The 17,912-nt window shown below is 51.8% G+C and overlaps 1 protein-coding gene across 1 annotated transcript in view; it reads left to right on the top strand.

Moving 5' to 3' along the window:
- The first annotated feature begins 454 nt into the window (after nucleotides 1–454).
- Nucleotides 455–17,912, top strand: part of LOC123744808 (PDZ and LIM domain protein 7-like) — a 33,706-nt gene continuing 16,248 nt past the window's right edge. Inside the window, exons 1-2 of the mRNA XM_082955524.1 lie at nucleotides 455–520; nucleotides 4,461–4,645. Of these exons, the coding sequence (XP_082811650.1) occupies nucleotides 455–520; nucleotides 4,461–4,645 (251 nt within the window). The remainder of the gene's footprint in view (nucleotides 521–4,460; nucleotides 4,646–17,912) is intronic.

Raw genomic sequence — 17,912 nt, forward strand, 5'->3', positions numbered from 1 at the left:
ACAAATATGAATTTGTTTGAGATGGATTTAGTTCAGTGCATTTTAAAACATCGGAAAGCCGGATTTGATTATGGTAACTAAGCGTATATGATAACATTTATTCTGCATCAAACGACTTCTTTAAAACGAACCATGTTATAATAAAAACAAACTATCCACCACACGCACTATCCACCACATGCTGACTGTCTGCTATATACTGTACATAGAAATTCCTGCAGGTTAAACTATATTAATCCATGAAGTCGATGTTTATGCATACAATAACAAAATAAACATATTTAATAAAAGCAATCACATCTCAACTACAGAGGTCCTCAATCAATCCTTTCAACTTCCTGTGTGGATCTCGTCACGGTATCTCTGTACATTCAAATTTCCATCGATTTTAAAATGCAATTGTGTTCGTTGTCCGTAGCTTATGCCTGCCCCATACCATAACCCCACCACCACCATGGGCACTCTGTCCACAACGTTGACATCTGCAAACCGCTCGCCCCACACGTCTGCCATCTGCCCGGTACAGTTGAAACCGGGATTAATTTATGAAGAATCACACTTCTCCAGCGTGCCAGTGGCCATCGAAGGTGAGCATTTGCCCACTGAAGTCGGTTATGATGCCGAACTGCAGTCAGGTCATGACCCTGGTGAGGACGACGAGCATGCAGATGAGCATCCTTGATACAGTTTCTGACACTTTGTGCAGAAATTCTTTGGTTATGCAAAACCCACAGTTTCATCAGCTGTCTGGGTGGCTGGTCTAAGATGATCCCGCAGGTGAAGAAGCCGGATGTGGAGGTCCTGGGCTGGCGTGGTTACACGTGGTCTGTTGTTATGAGGCTGGTTAGACATACTGCCAAATTTTCAAAAAATGATGGAGGCGGCTTATGGTAGAGAAATAAACCATTCAATTATCTAGCAACATCTCTGGTGGACATTCCTGCAGTCAGCATGCCCAATTGCACGCTCCTTCAACTTGAGACATCCGTGGCATTGTGTTCAAAAAGTACTTCCACTCAAAACCATGAAGAGGAAGAACGGCGGGAGGCCGAGATGCAAAAAAAATAAAATAATTAAATTAAATTTAATCCGTGCTCGAAAGAATACAAGAACTGAAAGTGCAAGGTGCTAATCAGAGCTTATGCCTTCATCAGTACAAACACGTTTAAGAAGACACCTAACACCTGCTGTGTTTAACAGGTGCAAGAATATAGATATGTTTCTACTAGTGTTTGTCTTCAGGCACTCAATCGAGATTCACTGCATATTATAGAAGAGTATTAAACATGGACAATTCACAACAGTCTGGGCTACGTAGCAATATCAGAAGCAATAGATATGAAATAGTCGAGTGGGTTTAAAAGGTCAGAGGGGGAGGGGAGGGTGACTGCTGGTGCCTGTAGACAACACTACAAGAAAACATATACAAGGTCAGTCTCTAACTATCTGCTTGCACCTGTTGTGCACAGCGGGTGTTTTAATTACGTGTCGTCTTAATTTGTTTCCACTGATGAAGGCAGAAACGTATTGCTATTTTATTTATTTATTAGCTCAATTTTCACTTGTTGTATTCTTCTGAACATGGATTAAATTAGCATTATTTTTTGCATCTCTGCCTCCTTGAGTAATTCTTCTTCATGGGTTTTGAGTATGTAGTTTTGGAACGCTACATATCATTTCTCTCCCACGCACCGGCCGCCTTTCATTCTAGGCTGAGCGCTAACCCTCGTACTGGCTTTCCACCCGTCTGACAAAACTGCACATTTTAGAGTGGCCTTTTCTTGTCCCCTGTCAGGTGGATGGATTATCTTGGCAAAGGAGAAATGTTCACTAACAGGGATGGTAAAAATAATTTGTTCACAAAATTTGAAAGAAATAAGCTTTTTTGGGCATATGGAACATTTCTGTTATTTTATTTCAGCTCATGAAACCTGCGACCATCACTTTCTAAATGTTGCGTTTTTATCATTTTTTGTTCAGTATAAATGAAGGTTTTATAGGATATACTACTGTGACATTCTAACTTTATTTTCTAACACCTGTTTTCCAACCTTTTTTTCAGAGCTTTCCATGCGGGTGGCAATCAGAAGGTAAGAGTGTCTGGGCTGCTTCCCAAACACCACCCTATTCCCTGTATAGTGCACTACTCTATCAGGGCTCTGCATCCCAACACCACCCTATTCCCTGTATAGTGCACTACTCTATCAGGGCTCTGCATCCCAACACCACCCTATTCCCTGTATAGTGCACTACTCTATCAGGGCTCGGGTCAAAAGTAGTGAGCTGTACATGGAAAAGGATGTCATTTAATTTCATGTCTGTTGTCTTAACCTCACACCTCCTGAAACACTGTGATGCTTCTGCAATGTGAATCAACAGATCTGTCTTCACTAGGCAGTAAAGAAACAGTCCTGTCTGGTCTTCACTAGGCAGTAAAGAAACAGTCCTGTCTGGTCTTCACTAGGCAGTAAAGAAACAGTCCTGTCTGTCTGGTCTTCACTAGACAGTAAAGAAACAGTCCTGTCTGTCTGGTCTTCACTAGGCAGTAAAGAAACAGCCCTGTCTGTCTGGTCTTCACTAGGCAGTAAAGAAACAGTCCTGTCTGTCTGGTCTTCACTAGGCAGTAAAGAAACAGCCCTGTCTGTCTGGTCTTCACTAGGCAGTAAAGAAACAGTCCTGTCTGTCTGGTCTTCACTAGGCAGTAAAGAAACAGCCCTGTCTGTCTGGTCTTCACTAGGCAGTAAAGAAACAGTCCTGTCTGTCTGGTCTTCACTAGGCAGTAAAGAAACAGCCCTGTCTGTCTGGTCTTCACTAGGCAGTAAAGAAACAGTCCTGTCTGTCTGGTCTTCACTAGACAGTAAAGAAACAGTCCTGTCTGGTCTTCACTAGGCAGTAAAGAAACAGTCCTCTCTGTCTGGTCTTCACTAGGCAGTAAAGAAACAGTCCTCTCTGTCTGGTCTTCACTAGGCAGTAAAGAAACAGTCCTGTCTGTCTGGTCTTCACTAGGCAGTAAAGAAACAGTCCTGTCTGTCTGGTCTTCACTAGGCAGTAAAGAAACAGTCCTGTCTGTCTGGTCTTCACTAGACAGTAAAGAAACAGTCCTGTCTGTCTGGTCTTCACTAGGCAGTAAAGAAACAGTCCTGTCTGTCTGGTCTTCACTAGGCAGTAAAGAAACAGTCCTGTCTGTCTGGTCTTCACTAGGCAGTAAAGAAACAGTCCTGTCTGTCTGGTCTTCACTAGGCAGTAAAGAAACAGTCCTCTCTGTCTGGTCTTCACTAGACAGTAAAGAAACAGTCCTGTCTGTCTGGTCTTCACTAGGCAGTAAAGAAACAGTCCTGTCTGTCTGGTCTTCACTAGGCAGTAAAGAAACAGTCCTGTCTGTCTGGTCTTCACTAGACAGTAAAGAAACAGTCCTCTCTGTCTGGTCTTCACTAGACAGTAAAGAAACAGTCCTGTCTGTCTGGTCTTCACTAGGCAGTAAAGAAACAGTCCTGTCTGTCTGGTCTTCACTAGGCAGTAAAGAAACAGTCCTGTCTGGTCTTCACTAGGCAGTAAAGAAACAGTCCTGTCTGTCTGGTCTTCACTAGGCAGTAAAGAAACAGTCCTGTCTGTCTGGTCTTCACTAGGCAGTAAAGAAACAGTCCTGTCTGTCTGGTCTTCACTAGACAGAGGAAGACCATAGCCAAGCTAACAGAGACGGATCATAGCCAAGCTAACAGAGACGGATCATAGCCAAGCTAACAGAGACGGATCATAGCCAAGCTAACAGAGACGGATCATAGTCAAGCTAACAGAGACGGATCATAGCCAAGCTAACAGAGACGGATCATAGCCAAGCTAACAGAGACGGATCATAGCCAAGCTAACAGAGACGGATCATAGCCAAGCTAAGAGAGACGGATCATAGCCAAGCTAACAGAGACGGATCATAGCCACGCTAACAGAGACGGATCATAGCCACGCTAACAGAGACGGATCATAGCCACGCTAACAGAGACGGATCATAGCCACGCTATCAGAGGAAGAGGAAGATCATAGCCACGCTATCAGAGGAAGATCATAGCCACGCTAACAGAGGAAGAGGAAGATCATAGCCACGCTAACAGAGGAAGAGGAAGATCCTTAGTAGGACCAACTCCTGCATTCCAAGATAAATATATTTGCTTTCCATATGGTACCCTATTCCCTACATAGTGTACTACTATGGGTAGTCAGTGGGTCAAAAGTAGTACACTACTATGGGTAGTCAATGGGTCAAAAGTAGTGCACTACTATGGGTAGTCAATGGGCCAAAATATGGGATTGATAAACTCTGTGTGTGTGTGTACAGTATAGTACACACGTATGCTTAGCTAGGGCCCACGCAATTAATGCACATGTGTGTTTGTCTAACTGCATGTTATTTGCTGTGGGTTTTTTACCCTTTGTCCCCCCCCCCCCCCCCTTCTCACACCCTGTAGGATTCGCTCGCCCCTGCCTCCGTTCAGCCCAAATACTCCTTTGCCCCCAGCACCGCTATCAACAAGATGGCGCGGCCATTCACGCCTGGCGGCGGTAACACGGTCATTAAACCTGTGACGTACGCCCCAAAAGTTAACACCCCGGCCTCAGCGGCCCCCGCCAGCATGCTACAGCAACACAACGGGTAGGTACACAAACAAACAAACAAACAACCATGCAAACACCACACCTCCTCTGGGGGAGAACAGACCAAACACCACACCTCCTCTGGGAGAGAACAGACCAAACACCTCCTCTGGGAGAGAACAGACCAAACACCACACCTCCTCTGGGGAGAACAGACCAGCACCCCCGGGGAGAACGACCACACCTCCTCTGGGGGCGCCCACCCCCGGGAGAGAACAGACCAAACACCACACCTCCTCTGGGAGAAAACAGACCAAACACCTCCTCTGGGAGAGAACAGACCAAACACCTCCTCTGGGAGAGAACAGACCAAACACCTCCTCTGGGAGAGAACAGACCAAACACCACACCTCCTCTGGGGGAGACCAGACCAAACACCACACCTCCTCTGGGAGAGAACAGACCAAACACCACACCTCCTCTGGGGGAGAACAGACCAAACACCACACCTCCTCTGGGGGAGAACAGAACAAACACCTCCTCTGGGGGAGAACAGACCAAACACCTCCTCTGGGAGAGAACAGACCAAACACCTCCTCTGGGAGAGAACAGACCAAACACCTCCTCTGGGGGAGAACAGACCAAACACCTCCTCTGGGGGAGAACAGACCAAACACCACACCTCCTCTGGGGGAGAACAGACCAAACACCACACCTCCTCTGGGGGAGAACAGACCATACACCTCCTCTGGGAGAGAACAGACCATAAACCTCATCTGGGAGAGAACAGACCAAACATCTCCTCTGTGAGAGAACAGACCAAACACCTCCTCTGGGGGAGAACAGACCAAACACCTCCTCTGGGAGAGAACAGACCAAACACCTCCTCTGGGAGAGAACAGACCAAACACCTCCTCTGGGAGAGAACAGACCAAACACCTCCTCTGGGAGAGAACAGACCAAACACCTCCTCTGGGGGAGAACAGACCAAACACCTCCTCTGGGAGAGAACAGACCAAACACCACACCTCCTCTGGGAGAAAACAGACCAAACACCTCCTCTGGGGGAGAACAGACCAAACACCTCCTCTGGGGGAGAACAGACCAAACAACTCCTCTGGGAGAGAACAGACCAAACACCACACCTCCTCTGGGAGAGAACAGACCAAACACCTCCTCTGGGGGAGAACAGACCAAACACCTCCTCTGTGATAGAACAGACCAAACACCACACCTCCTCTGGGAGAAAACAGACCAAACACCTCCTCTGGGGGAGAACAGACCAAACACCTCCTCTGTGATAGAACAGACCAAACACCACACCTCCTCTGGGAGAAAACAGACCAAACACCACACCTCCTCTGGGGGAGAACAGACCAAACACCACACCTCCTCTGGGAGAGAACAGACCAAACACCACACCTCCTCTGGGAGAGAACAGACCAAACACCTCCTCTGGGAGAGAACAGACCAAACACCTCCTCTGGGAGAGAACAGACCAAACACCTCCTCTGGGAGAGAACAGACCAAACACCACACCCCCTCTGGGAGAGAACAGACCAAACACCACACCTCCTCTGGGAGAGAACAGACCAAACACCTCCTCTGGGAGAGACCAGACCAAACACCACACCTCCTCTGGGAGAGAACAGACCAAACACCACACCTCCTCTGGGGGAGAACAGACCAAACACCACACCTCCTCTGGGGAGAACAGACCAAACACCTCCTCTGGGGGAGAACAGACCAAACACCTCCTCTGGGAGAGAACAGACCAAACACCTCCTCTGGGAGAGAACAGACCAAACACCTCCTCTGGGGGAGAACAGACCAAACACCTCCTCTGGGGGAGAACAGACCAAACACCACACCTCCTCTGGGGGAGAACAGACCAAACACCACACCTCCTCTGGGGGAGAACAGACCAAACACCTCCTCTGGGGGAGAACAGACCAAACACCACACCTCCTCTGGGGGAGAACAGACCAAACACCACACCTCCTCTGGGGGAGAACAGACCATAAACCTCATCTGGGAGAGAACAGACCAAACATCTCCTCTGTGAGAAAACAGACCAAACACCTCCTCTGGGGGAGAACAGACCAAACACCTCCTCTGGGGGAGAACAGACCAAACACCTCCTCTGGGAGAGAACAGACCAAACACCTCTCTCTGGGAGAGAACAGACCAAACACCACACCTCCTCTGGGGGAGAACAGACCAAACAACTCCTCTGGGAGAGAACAGACCAAACACCACACCTCCTCTGGGAGAGAACAGACCAAACACCTCCTCTGGGGGAGAACAGACCAAACACCTCCTCTGTGATAGAACAGACCAAACACCACACCTCCTCTGGGAGAGAACAGACCAAACACCTCCTCTGGGGAGAACAGACCAAACACCTCCTCTGGGAGAGAACAGACCAAACACCACACCTCCTCTGGGAGAGAACAGACCAAACACCTCCTCTGGGGGAGAACAGACCAAACACCACACCTCCTCTGGGAGAGAACAGACCAAACACCTCCTCTGGGGGAGAACAGACCAAACACCACACCTCCTCTGGGAGAGAACAGACCAAACACCTCCTCTGGGAGAGAACAGAACAAACACCTCCTCTGGGAGAGAACAGACCATAAACCTCCTCTGGGAGAGAACAGACCAAACACCTCACCTCCTCTGGGAGAGAACAGACCAAACACCTCCTCTGGGAGAGAACAGACCAAACACCTCCTCTGGGAGAGAACAGACCAAACACCTCCTCTGGGAGAGAACAGACCAAACACCTCCTCTGGGAGAGAACAGACCAAACACCACACCCCCTCTGGGAGAGAACAGACCAAACACCACACCTCCTCTGGGAGAGAACAGACCAAACACCACACCTCCTCTGGGAGAGAACAGACCAAACACCTCCTCTGGGAGAGAACAGACCAAACACCACACCTCCTCTGGCGGAGACCAGACCAAACACCACACCTCCTCTGGGAGAGAACAGACCAAACACCACACCTCCTCTGGGGGAGAACAGACCAAACACCACACCTCCTCTGGGAGAGAACAGACCAAACACCACCTCTGGGAGAGAACAGACCAAACACCACCTCTGGGAGAGAACAGACCAAACACCTCCTCTGGGGGAGAACAGACCAAACACCACACCTCCTCTGGGGGAGAACAGACCAAACACCACACCTCCTCTGGGGGAGAACAGACCAAACACCTCCTCTGGAGAGAACAGACCAAACACCTCCTCTGGGGGAGAACAGACCAAACACCTCCTCTGTGAGAGAACAGACCAAACACCTCCTCTGGGGGAGAACAGACCAAACACCTCCTCTGGGGGAGAACAGACCAAACACCTCCTCTGGGAGAGAACAGACCAAACACCTCCTCTGGGAGAGAACAGACCAAACACCTCCTCTGGGAGAGAACAGACCAAACACCTCCTCTGGGAGAGAACAGACCAAACACCTCTTCTGGGAGAGAACAGACCAAACACCACCTCTGGGAGAGAACAGACCAAACACCTCCTCTGGGGGAGAACAGACCAAACACCTCCTCTGGGAGAGAACAGACCAAACACCACACCTCCTCTGGGAGAGAACAGACCAAACACCTCCTCTGGGGGAGAACAGACCAAACACCACACCTCCTCTGGGAGAGAACAGACCAAACACCTCCTCTGGGAGAGAACAGACCAAACACCTCCTCTGGGGGAGAACAGACCAAACACCTCCTCTGGGGGAGAACAGACCAAACACCTCCTCTGGGAGAGAACAGACCAAACACCTCCTCTGGGAGAGAACAGACCAAACACCTCCTCTGGAGGAGAACAGACCAAACACCTCCTCTGGGGGAGAACAGACCAAACACCTCCTCTGGGGGAGAACAGACCAAACACCTCCTCTGGGAGAGAACAGACCAAACACCTCCTCTGGGAGAGAACAGACCAAACACCTCCTCTGGGAGAGAACAGACCAAACACCTCCTCTGGGAGAGAACAGACCAAACACCACACCCCCTCTGGGAGAGAACAGACCAAACACCACACCCCCTCTGGGAGAGAACAGACCAAACACCACACCTCCTCTGGGAGAGAAAAGACCAAACACCACACCTCCTCTGGGAGAGAACAGACCAAACACCACACCTTCTCTGGGAGAGAACAGACCAAACACCACACCTCCTCTGGGAGAGAACAGACCAAACACCACACCTCCTCTGGGAGAGAACAGACCAAACACCTCCTCTGGGGGAGAACAGACCAAACACCTCCTCTGTGATAGAACAGACCAAACACCACACCTCCTCTGGGAGAGAACAGACCAAACACCTCCTCTGGGGGAGAACAGACCAAACACCTCCTCTGGGAGAGAACAGACCAAACACCTCCTCTGGGAGAGAACAGACCAAACACCACACCCCCTCTGGGAGAGAACAGACCAAACACCACAGCTCCTCTGGGAGAGAACAGACCAAACACCACACCTCCTCTGGGAGAGAACAGACCAAACACCACACCTTCTCTGGGAGAGAACAGACCAAACACCACACCTTCTCTGGGAGAGAACAGACCAAACACCACACCTCCTCTGGGAGAGAACAGACCAAACACCTCCTCTGGGGGAGAACAGACCAAACACCACACCTCCTCTGGGAGAGAACAGACCAAACACCACACCCCCTCTGGGAGAGAACAGACCAAACACCACACCTACTCTGGGAGAGAACAGACCAAACACCACACCTCCTCTGGGAGAGAACAAACCAAACACCACACCTCCTCTGGGGGAGAACAGACCAAACACCACACCCCTGGGGGCGCCCCCCCCTCCTCGGGGGAGAACAGACCAAACACCAAACCTCCTCTGGGGGAGAACAGACCAAACACCTCCTCTGGGAGAGAACAGACCAAACACCTCCTCTGTGATAGAACAGACCAAACACCACACCTCCTCTGGGAGAGAACAGACCAAACACCTCCTCTGGGGGAGAACAGAGCAAACACCACACCCCCTCTGGGAGAGAACAGACCAAACACCACACCTCCTCTGGGAGAGAACAGACCAAACACCACACCTCCTCTGGGGGAGAACAGACCAAACACCACACCCCCTCTGGGAGAGAACAGACCAAACACCACACCTCCTCTGGGAGAGAACAGACCAAACACCACACCTTCTCTGGGAGAGAACAGACCAAACACCACACCTCCTCTGGGAGAGAACAGACCAAACACCACACCTTCTCTGGGAGAGAACAGACCAAACACCACACCTTCTCTGGGAGATAACAGACCAAACACCACACCTTCTCTGGGAGAGAACAGACCAAACACCACACCTCCTCTGGGGGAGAACAGACCAAACACCTCCTCTGGGAGAGAACAGACCAAACACCTCCTCTGGGAGAGAACAGACCAAACACCACCTCTGGGAGAGAACAGACCAAACACCTCCTCTGGGGGAGAACAGACCAAACACCTCCTCTGGGAGAGAACAGACCAAACACCTCCTCTGGGAGAGAACAGACCAAACACCTCCTCTGGGGGAGAACAGACCAAACACCACACCTCCTCTGGGAGAGAACAGACCAAACACCTCCTCTGGGGGAGAACAGACCAAACACCTCCTCTGGGAGAGAACAGACCAAACACCTCCTCTGGGAGAGAACAGACCAAATCACCACACCTCCTCTGGGAGAGAACAGACCAAACACCACACCTTCTCTGGGAGAGAACAGACCAAACACCACACCTCCTCTGGGAGAGAACAGACCAAACACCACACCTCCTCTGGGAGAGAACAGACCAAACACCACACCTTCTCTGGGAGAGAACAGACCAAACACCACACCTCCTCTGGGAGAGAACAGACCAAACACCACACCTCCTCTGGGAGAGAACAGACCAAACACCTCCTCTGGGGGAGAACAGACTAAACACCTCCTCTGTGATAGAACAGACCAAACACCACACCTCCTCTGGGAGAGAACAGACCAAACACCTCCTCTGGGAGAGAACAGACCAAACACCTCCTCTGGGAGAGAACAGACCAAACACCTCCTCTGGGAGAGAACAGACCAAACACCTCCTCTGGGAGAGAACAGACCAAACACCTCCTCTGGGAGAGAACAGACCAAACACCTCCTCTGGGAGAGAACAGACCAAACACCACACCCCCTCTGGGAGAGAACAGACCAAACACCACACCCCCTCTGGGAGAGAACAGACCAAACACCACACCTCTGGGAGAGAACAGACCAAACACCACACCCCTCTGGGAGAGAACAGACCAAACACCACACCTCCTCTGGGAGAGAACAGACCAAACACCACACCTTCTCTGGGAGAGAACAGACCAAACACCACACCTCCTCTGGGAGAGAACAGACCAAACACCACACCTCCTCTGGGAGAGAACAGACCAAACACCTCCTCTGGGGGAGAACAGACTAAACACCTCCTCTGTGATAGAACAGACCAAACACCACACCTCCTCTGGGAGAGAACAGACCAAACACCTCATCTGGGAGAGAACAGACCAAACACCTCCTCTGGGAGAGAACAGACCAAACACCTCCTCTGGGAGAGAACAGACCAAACACCTCCTCTGGGAGAGAACAGACCAAACACCACCTCTGGGAGAGAACAGACCAAACACCTCCTCTGGGGGAGAACAGACCAAACACCTCCTCTGTGAGAGAACAGACCAAACACCACACCTCCTCTGGGAGAGAACAGACCAAACACCTCCTCTGGGGGAGAACAGACCAAACACCACACCTCCTCTGGGAGAGAACAGACCAAACACCTCCTCTGGGGGAGAACAGACCAAACACCTCCTCTGGGAGAGAACAGACCAAACACCACACCTCCTCTGGGAGAGAACAGACCAAACACCACACCTCCTCTGGGAGAGAACAGACCAAACACCACACCTCCTCTGGGAGAGAACAGACCAAACACCACACCTCCTCTGGGAGAGAACAGACCAAACACCACACCTCCTCTGGGAGAGAACAGACCAAACACCTCCTCTGGGAGAGAACAGACCAAACACCTCCTCTGGGAGAGAACAGACCAAACACCACCTCTGGGAGAGAACAGACCAAACACCTCCTCTGGGGGAGAACAGACCAAACACCTCCTCTGGGAGAGAACAGACCAAAAACCTCCTCTGGGGGAGAACAGACCAAACACCACACCTCCTCTGGGAGAGAACAGACCAAACACCTCCTCTGGGGGAGAACAGACCAAACACCTCCTCTGGGAGAGAACAGACCAAACACCTCCTCTGGGAGAGAACAGACCAAACACCACACCCCCTCTGGGAGAGAACAGACCAAACACCACACCCTCTCTGGGAGAGAACAGACCAAACACCACACCTCCTCTGGGAGAGAACAGACCAAACACCACACCTCCTCTGGGAGAGAACAGACCAAACACCACACCTTCTCTGGGAGAGAACAGACCAAACACCACACCTCCTCTGGGAGAGAACAGACCAAACACCACACCTCCTCTGGGAGAGAACAGACCAAAAACCTCCTCTGGGGGAGAACAGACCAAACACCTCCTCTGTGATAGAACAGACCAAACACCACACCTCCTTTGGGAGAGAACAGACCAAACACCTCCTCTGGGGGAGAACAGACCAAACACCTCCTCTGGGAGAGAACAGACCAAACACCTCCTCTGGGAGAGAACAGACCAAACACCACACCCCCTCTGGGAGAGAACAGACCAAACACCACAGCTCCTCTGGGAGAGAACAGACCAAACACCACTCCTCCTCTGGGAGAGAACAGACCAAACACCACACCTTCTCTGGGAGAGAACAGTCCAAACACCACACCTTCTCTGGGAGAGAACAGACCAAACACCTCCTCTGGGAGAGAACAGACCAAACACCACACCCCCTCTGGGAGAGAACAGACCAAACACCACACCTCCTCTGGGAGAGAACAGACCAAACACCACACCTCCTCTGGGAGAGAACAAACCAAACACCACACCTCCTCTGGGAGAGAACAGACCAAACACCACACCTTCTCTGGGAGAGAACAGACCAAACACCACAGCTCCTCTGGGAGAGAACAGACCAAACACCACACCTCCTCTGGGAGAGAACAGACCAAACACCACACCTTCTCTGGGAGAGAACAGACCAAACACCACACCTTCTCTGGGAGAGAACAGACCAAACACCTCCTCTGGGAGAGAACAGACCAAACACCACACCCCCTCTGGGAGAGAACAGACCAAACCCCACACCTCCTCTGGGAGAGAACAGACCAAACACCACACCTCCTCTGGGAGAGAACAAACCAAACACCACACCTCCTCTGGGGGAGAACAGACCAAACACCACACCTTCTCTGGGAGAGAACAGACCAAACACCACACCTCCTCTGGGGGAGAACAGACCAAACACCACACCTCCTCTGGGGGAGAACAGACCAAACACCTCCTCTGGGAGAGAACAGACCAAACACCTCCTCTGTGATAGAACAGACCAAACACCACACCTCCTCTGGGAGAGAACAGACCAAACACCTCCTCTGGGGGAGAACAGACCAAACACCACACCCCCTCTGGGAGAGAACAGACCAAACACCACACCTCCTCTGGGAGAGAACAGACCAAACACCACACCTCCTCTGGGGGAGAACAGACCAAACACCACACCCCCTCTGGGAGATAACAGACCAAACACCACACCTTCTCTGGGAGAGAACAGACCAAACACCACACCTCCTCTGGGGGAGAACAGACCAAACACCTCCTCTGGGAGAGAACAGACCAAACACCTCCTCTGGGGGAGAACAGACCAAACACCTCCTCTGGGAGAGCACAGTCCAAACACCTCCTCTGGGAGAGAACAGACCAAACACCTCCTCTGGGAGAGAACAGACCAAACACCACCTCTGGGAGAGAACAGACCAAACACCTCCTCTGGGGGAGAACAGACCAAACACCTCCTCTGGGAGAGAACAGACCAAACACCACACCTCCTCTGGGAGAGAACAGACCAAACACCTCCTCTGGGGGAGAACAGACCAAACACCTCCTCTGGGGGAGAACAGACCAAACACCTCCTCTGGGAGAGAACAGACCAAACACCACCTCTGGGAGAGAACAGACCAAACACCTCCTCTGGGAGAGAACAGACCATAAACCTCCTCTGGGAGAGAACAGACCAAACACCTCCTCTGGGAGAGAACAGACCAAACACCACACCCCCTCTGGGAGAGAACAGGCCAAACACCACACCCCCTCTGGGAGAGAACAGACCAAACACCTCCTCTGGGAGAGAACAGGCCAAACACCACACCCCCTCTGGGAGAGAACAGACCAAACACCACACCCCCTCTGGGAGAGAACAGGCCAAACACCACACCCCCTCTGGGAGAGAACAGACCAAACACCACACCTCCTCTGGGAGAGAACAGACCAAACACCACACCTCCTCTGGGAGAGAACAGACCAAACACCACACCTTCTCTGGGAGAGAACAGACCAAACACCACACCTCCTCTGGGAGAGAACAGACCAAACACCACACCTCCTCTGGGAGAGAACAGACCAAACACCTCCTCTGGGGGAGAACAGACTAAACACCTCCTCTGTGATAGAACAGACCAAACACCACACCTCCTCTGGGAGAGAACAGACCAAACACCTCCTCTGGGAGAGAACAGACCAAACACCTCCTCTGGGAGAGAACAGACCAAACACCACACCTCCTCTGGGAGAGAACAGACCAAACACCTCCTCTGGGAGAGAACAGACCAAACACCTCCTCTGGGAGAGAACAGACCAAACACCTCCTCTGGGAGAGAACAGACCAAACACCTCCTCTGGGAGAGAACAGACCAAACACCTCCTCTGGGGGAGAACAGACCAAACACCTCCTCTGGGAGAGAACAGACCAAACACCACACCTCCTCTGGGAGAGAACAGACCAAACACCTCCTCTGGGGGAGAACAGACTAAACACCTCCTCTGTGATAGAACAGACCAAACACCACACCTCCTCTGGGAGAGAACAGACCAAACACCTCCTCTGGGAGAGAACAGACCAAACACCTCCTCTGGGAGAGAACAGACCAAACACCACCTCTGGGAGAGAACAGACCAAACACCTCCTCTGGGGGAGAACAGACCAAACACCTCCTCTGGGAGAGAACAGACCAAACACCACACCTCCTCTGGGAGAGAACAGACCAAACACCTCCTCTGGGGGAGAACAGACCAAACACCACACCTCCTCTGGGAGAGAACAGACCAAACACCACACCCCCTCTGGGAGAGAACAGACCAAACACCACACCCCCTCTGGGAGAGAACAGACCAAACACCACACCTCCTCTGGGAGAGAACAGACCAAACACCACACCTCCTCTGGGAGAGAACAGACCAAACACCACACCTTCTCTGGGAGAGAACAGACCAAACACCACACCTCCTCTGGGAGAGAACAGACCAAACACCACACCTCCTCTGGGAGAGAACAGACCAAACACCTCCTCTGGGGGAGAACAGACCAAACACCTCCTCTGTGATAGAACAGACCAAACACCACACCTCCTCTGGGAGAGAACAGACCAAACACCTCCTCTGGGAGAGAACAGACCAAACACCACACCCCCTCTGGGAGAGAACAGACCAAACACCACAGCTCCTCTGGGAGAGAACAGACCAAACACCACTCCTCCTCTGGGAGAGAACAGACCAAACACCACACCTTCTCTGGGAGAGAACAGACCAAACACCACACCTTCTCTGGGAGAGAACAGACCAAACACCTCCTCTGGGAGAGAACAGACCAAACACCACACCTCCTCTGGGAGAGAACAGACCAAACACCACACCTCCTCTGGGAGAGAACAGACCAAACACCTCCTCTGGGGGAGAACAGACTAAACACCTCCTCTGTGATAGAACAGACCAAACACCACACCTCCTCTGGGAGAGAACAGACCAAACAACTCCTCTGGGAGAGAACAGACCAAACACCTCCTCTGGGAGAGAACAGACCAAACACCTCCTCTGGGAGAGAACAGACCAAACACCTCCTCTGGGAGAGAACAGACCAAACACCACCTCTGGGAGAGAACAGACCAAACACCTCCTCTGGGGGAGAACAGACCAAACACCTCCTCTGGGAGAGAACAGACCAAACACCACACCTCCTCTGGTAGAGAACAGACCAAACACCTCCTCTGGGGGAGAACAGACCAAACACCACACCTCCTCTGGGAGAGAACAGACCAAACACCTCCTCTGGGAGAGAACAGACCAAACACCTCCTCTGGGAGAGAACAGACCAAACACCACACCCCCTCTGGGAGAGAACAGACCAAACACCACACCCCCTCTGGGAGAGAACAGACCAAACACCACACCTCCTCTGGGAGAGAACAGACCAAACACCACACCTCCTCTGGGAGAGAACAGACCAAACACCACACCTTCTCTGGGAGAGAACAGACCAAACACCACACCTCCTCTGGGAGAGAACAGACCAAACACCACACCTCCTCTGGGAGAGAACAGACCAAACACCTCCTCTGGGGGAGAACAGACCAAACACCTCCTCTGTGATAGAACAGACCAAACACCACACCTCCTCTGGGAGAGAACAGACCAAACACCTCCTCTGGGGGAGAACAGACCAAACACCTCCTCTTGGAGAGAACAGACCAAACACCTCCTCTGGGAGAGAACAGACCAAACACCACACCCCCTCTGGGAGAGAACAGACCAAACACCACAGCTCCTCTGGGAGAGAACAGACCAAACACCACTCCTCCTCTGGGAGAGAACAGACCAAACACCACACCTTCTCTGGGAGAGAACAGACCAAACACCACACCTTCTCTGGGAGAGAACAGACCAAACACCTCCTCTGGGAGAGAACAGACCAAACACCACACCCCCTCTGGGAGAGAACAGACCAAACACCACACCTCCTCTGGGAGAGAACAGACCAAACACCACACCTCCTCTGGGAGAGAACAAACCAAACACCACACCTCCTCTGGGAGAGAACAGACCAAACACCACACCTTCTCTGGGAGAGAACAGACCAAACACCACACCTCCTCTGGGGGAGAACAGACCAAACACCACACCTCCTCTGGGGGAGAACAGACCAAACACCTCCTCTGGGAGAGAACAGACCAAACACCTCCTCTGTGATAGAACAGACCAAACACCACACCTCCTCTGGGAGAGAACAGACCAAACACCTCCTCTGGGGAGAACAGACCAAACACCACACCTCCTCTGGGAGAGAACAGACCAAACACCACACCCCGTCTGGGAGAGAACAGACCAAACACCACACCTCCTCTGGGAGAGAACAGACCAAACACCACACCTTCTCTGGGAGAGAACAGACCAAACACCACACCTCCTCTGGGAGAGAACAGACCAAACACCACACCTTCTCTGGGAGAGAACAGACCAAACACCACACTTTCTCTGGGAGAGAACAGACCAAACACCACACCTTCTCTGGGAGATAACAGACCAAACACCACACCTTCTCTGGGAGAGAACAGACCAAACACCACACCTCCTCTGGGGGAGAACAGACCAAACACCACACCTCCTCTGGGGGAGAACAGACCAAACACCTCCTCTGGGAGAGAACAGACCAAACACCTCCTCTGGGAGAGAACAGACCAAACACCACCTCTGGGAGAGAACAGACCAAACACCTCCTCTGGGGGAGAACAGACCAAACACCTCCTCTGGGAGAGAACAGACCAAACACCACACCTCCTCTGGGAGAGAACAGACCAAACACCTCCTCTGGGGGAGAACAGACCAAACACCACACCTCCTCTGGGAGAGAACAGACCAAACACCTCCTCTGGGGGAGAACAGACCAAACACCTCCTCTGGGGGAGAACAGACCAAACACCACACCTCCTCTGGGAGAGAACAGACCAAACACCACCTCTGGGAGAGAACAGACCAAACACCACACCTCCTCTGGGAGAGAACAGACCAAACACCACACCCCCTCTGGGAGAGAACAGACCAAACACCACACCCCCTCTGGGAGAGAACAGACCAAACACCACACCCCCTCTGGGAGAGAACAGACCAAACACCACACCTCCTCTGGGAGAGAACAGACCAAACACCACACCTCCTCTGGGAGAGAACAGACCAAACACCACACCTTCTCTGGGAGAGAACAGACCAAACACCACACCTCCTCTGGGAGAGAACAGACCAAACACCACACCTCCTCTGGGAGAGAACAGACCAAACACCTCCTCTGGGGGAGAACAGACCA

This window comes from Salmo salar, chromosome 09, assembly GCF_965601325.2.
Source record: "Salmo salar chromosome 09, fSalSal1, whole genome shotgun sequence".
NCBI classification, from domain to species: Eukaryota; Metazoa; Chordata; class Actinopteri; order Salmoniformes; family Salmonidae; genus Salmo; species Salmo salar.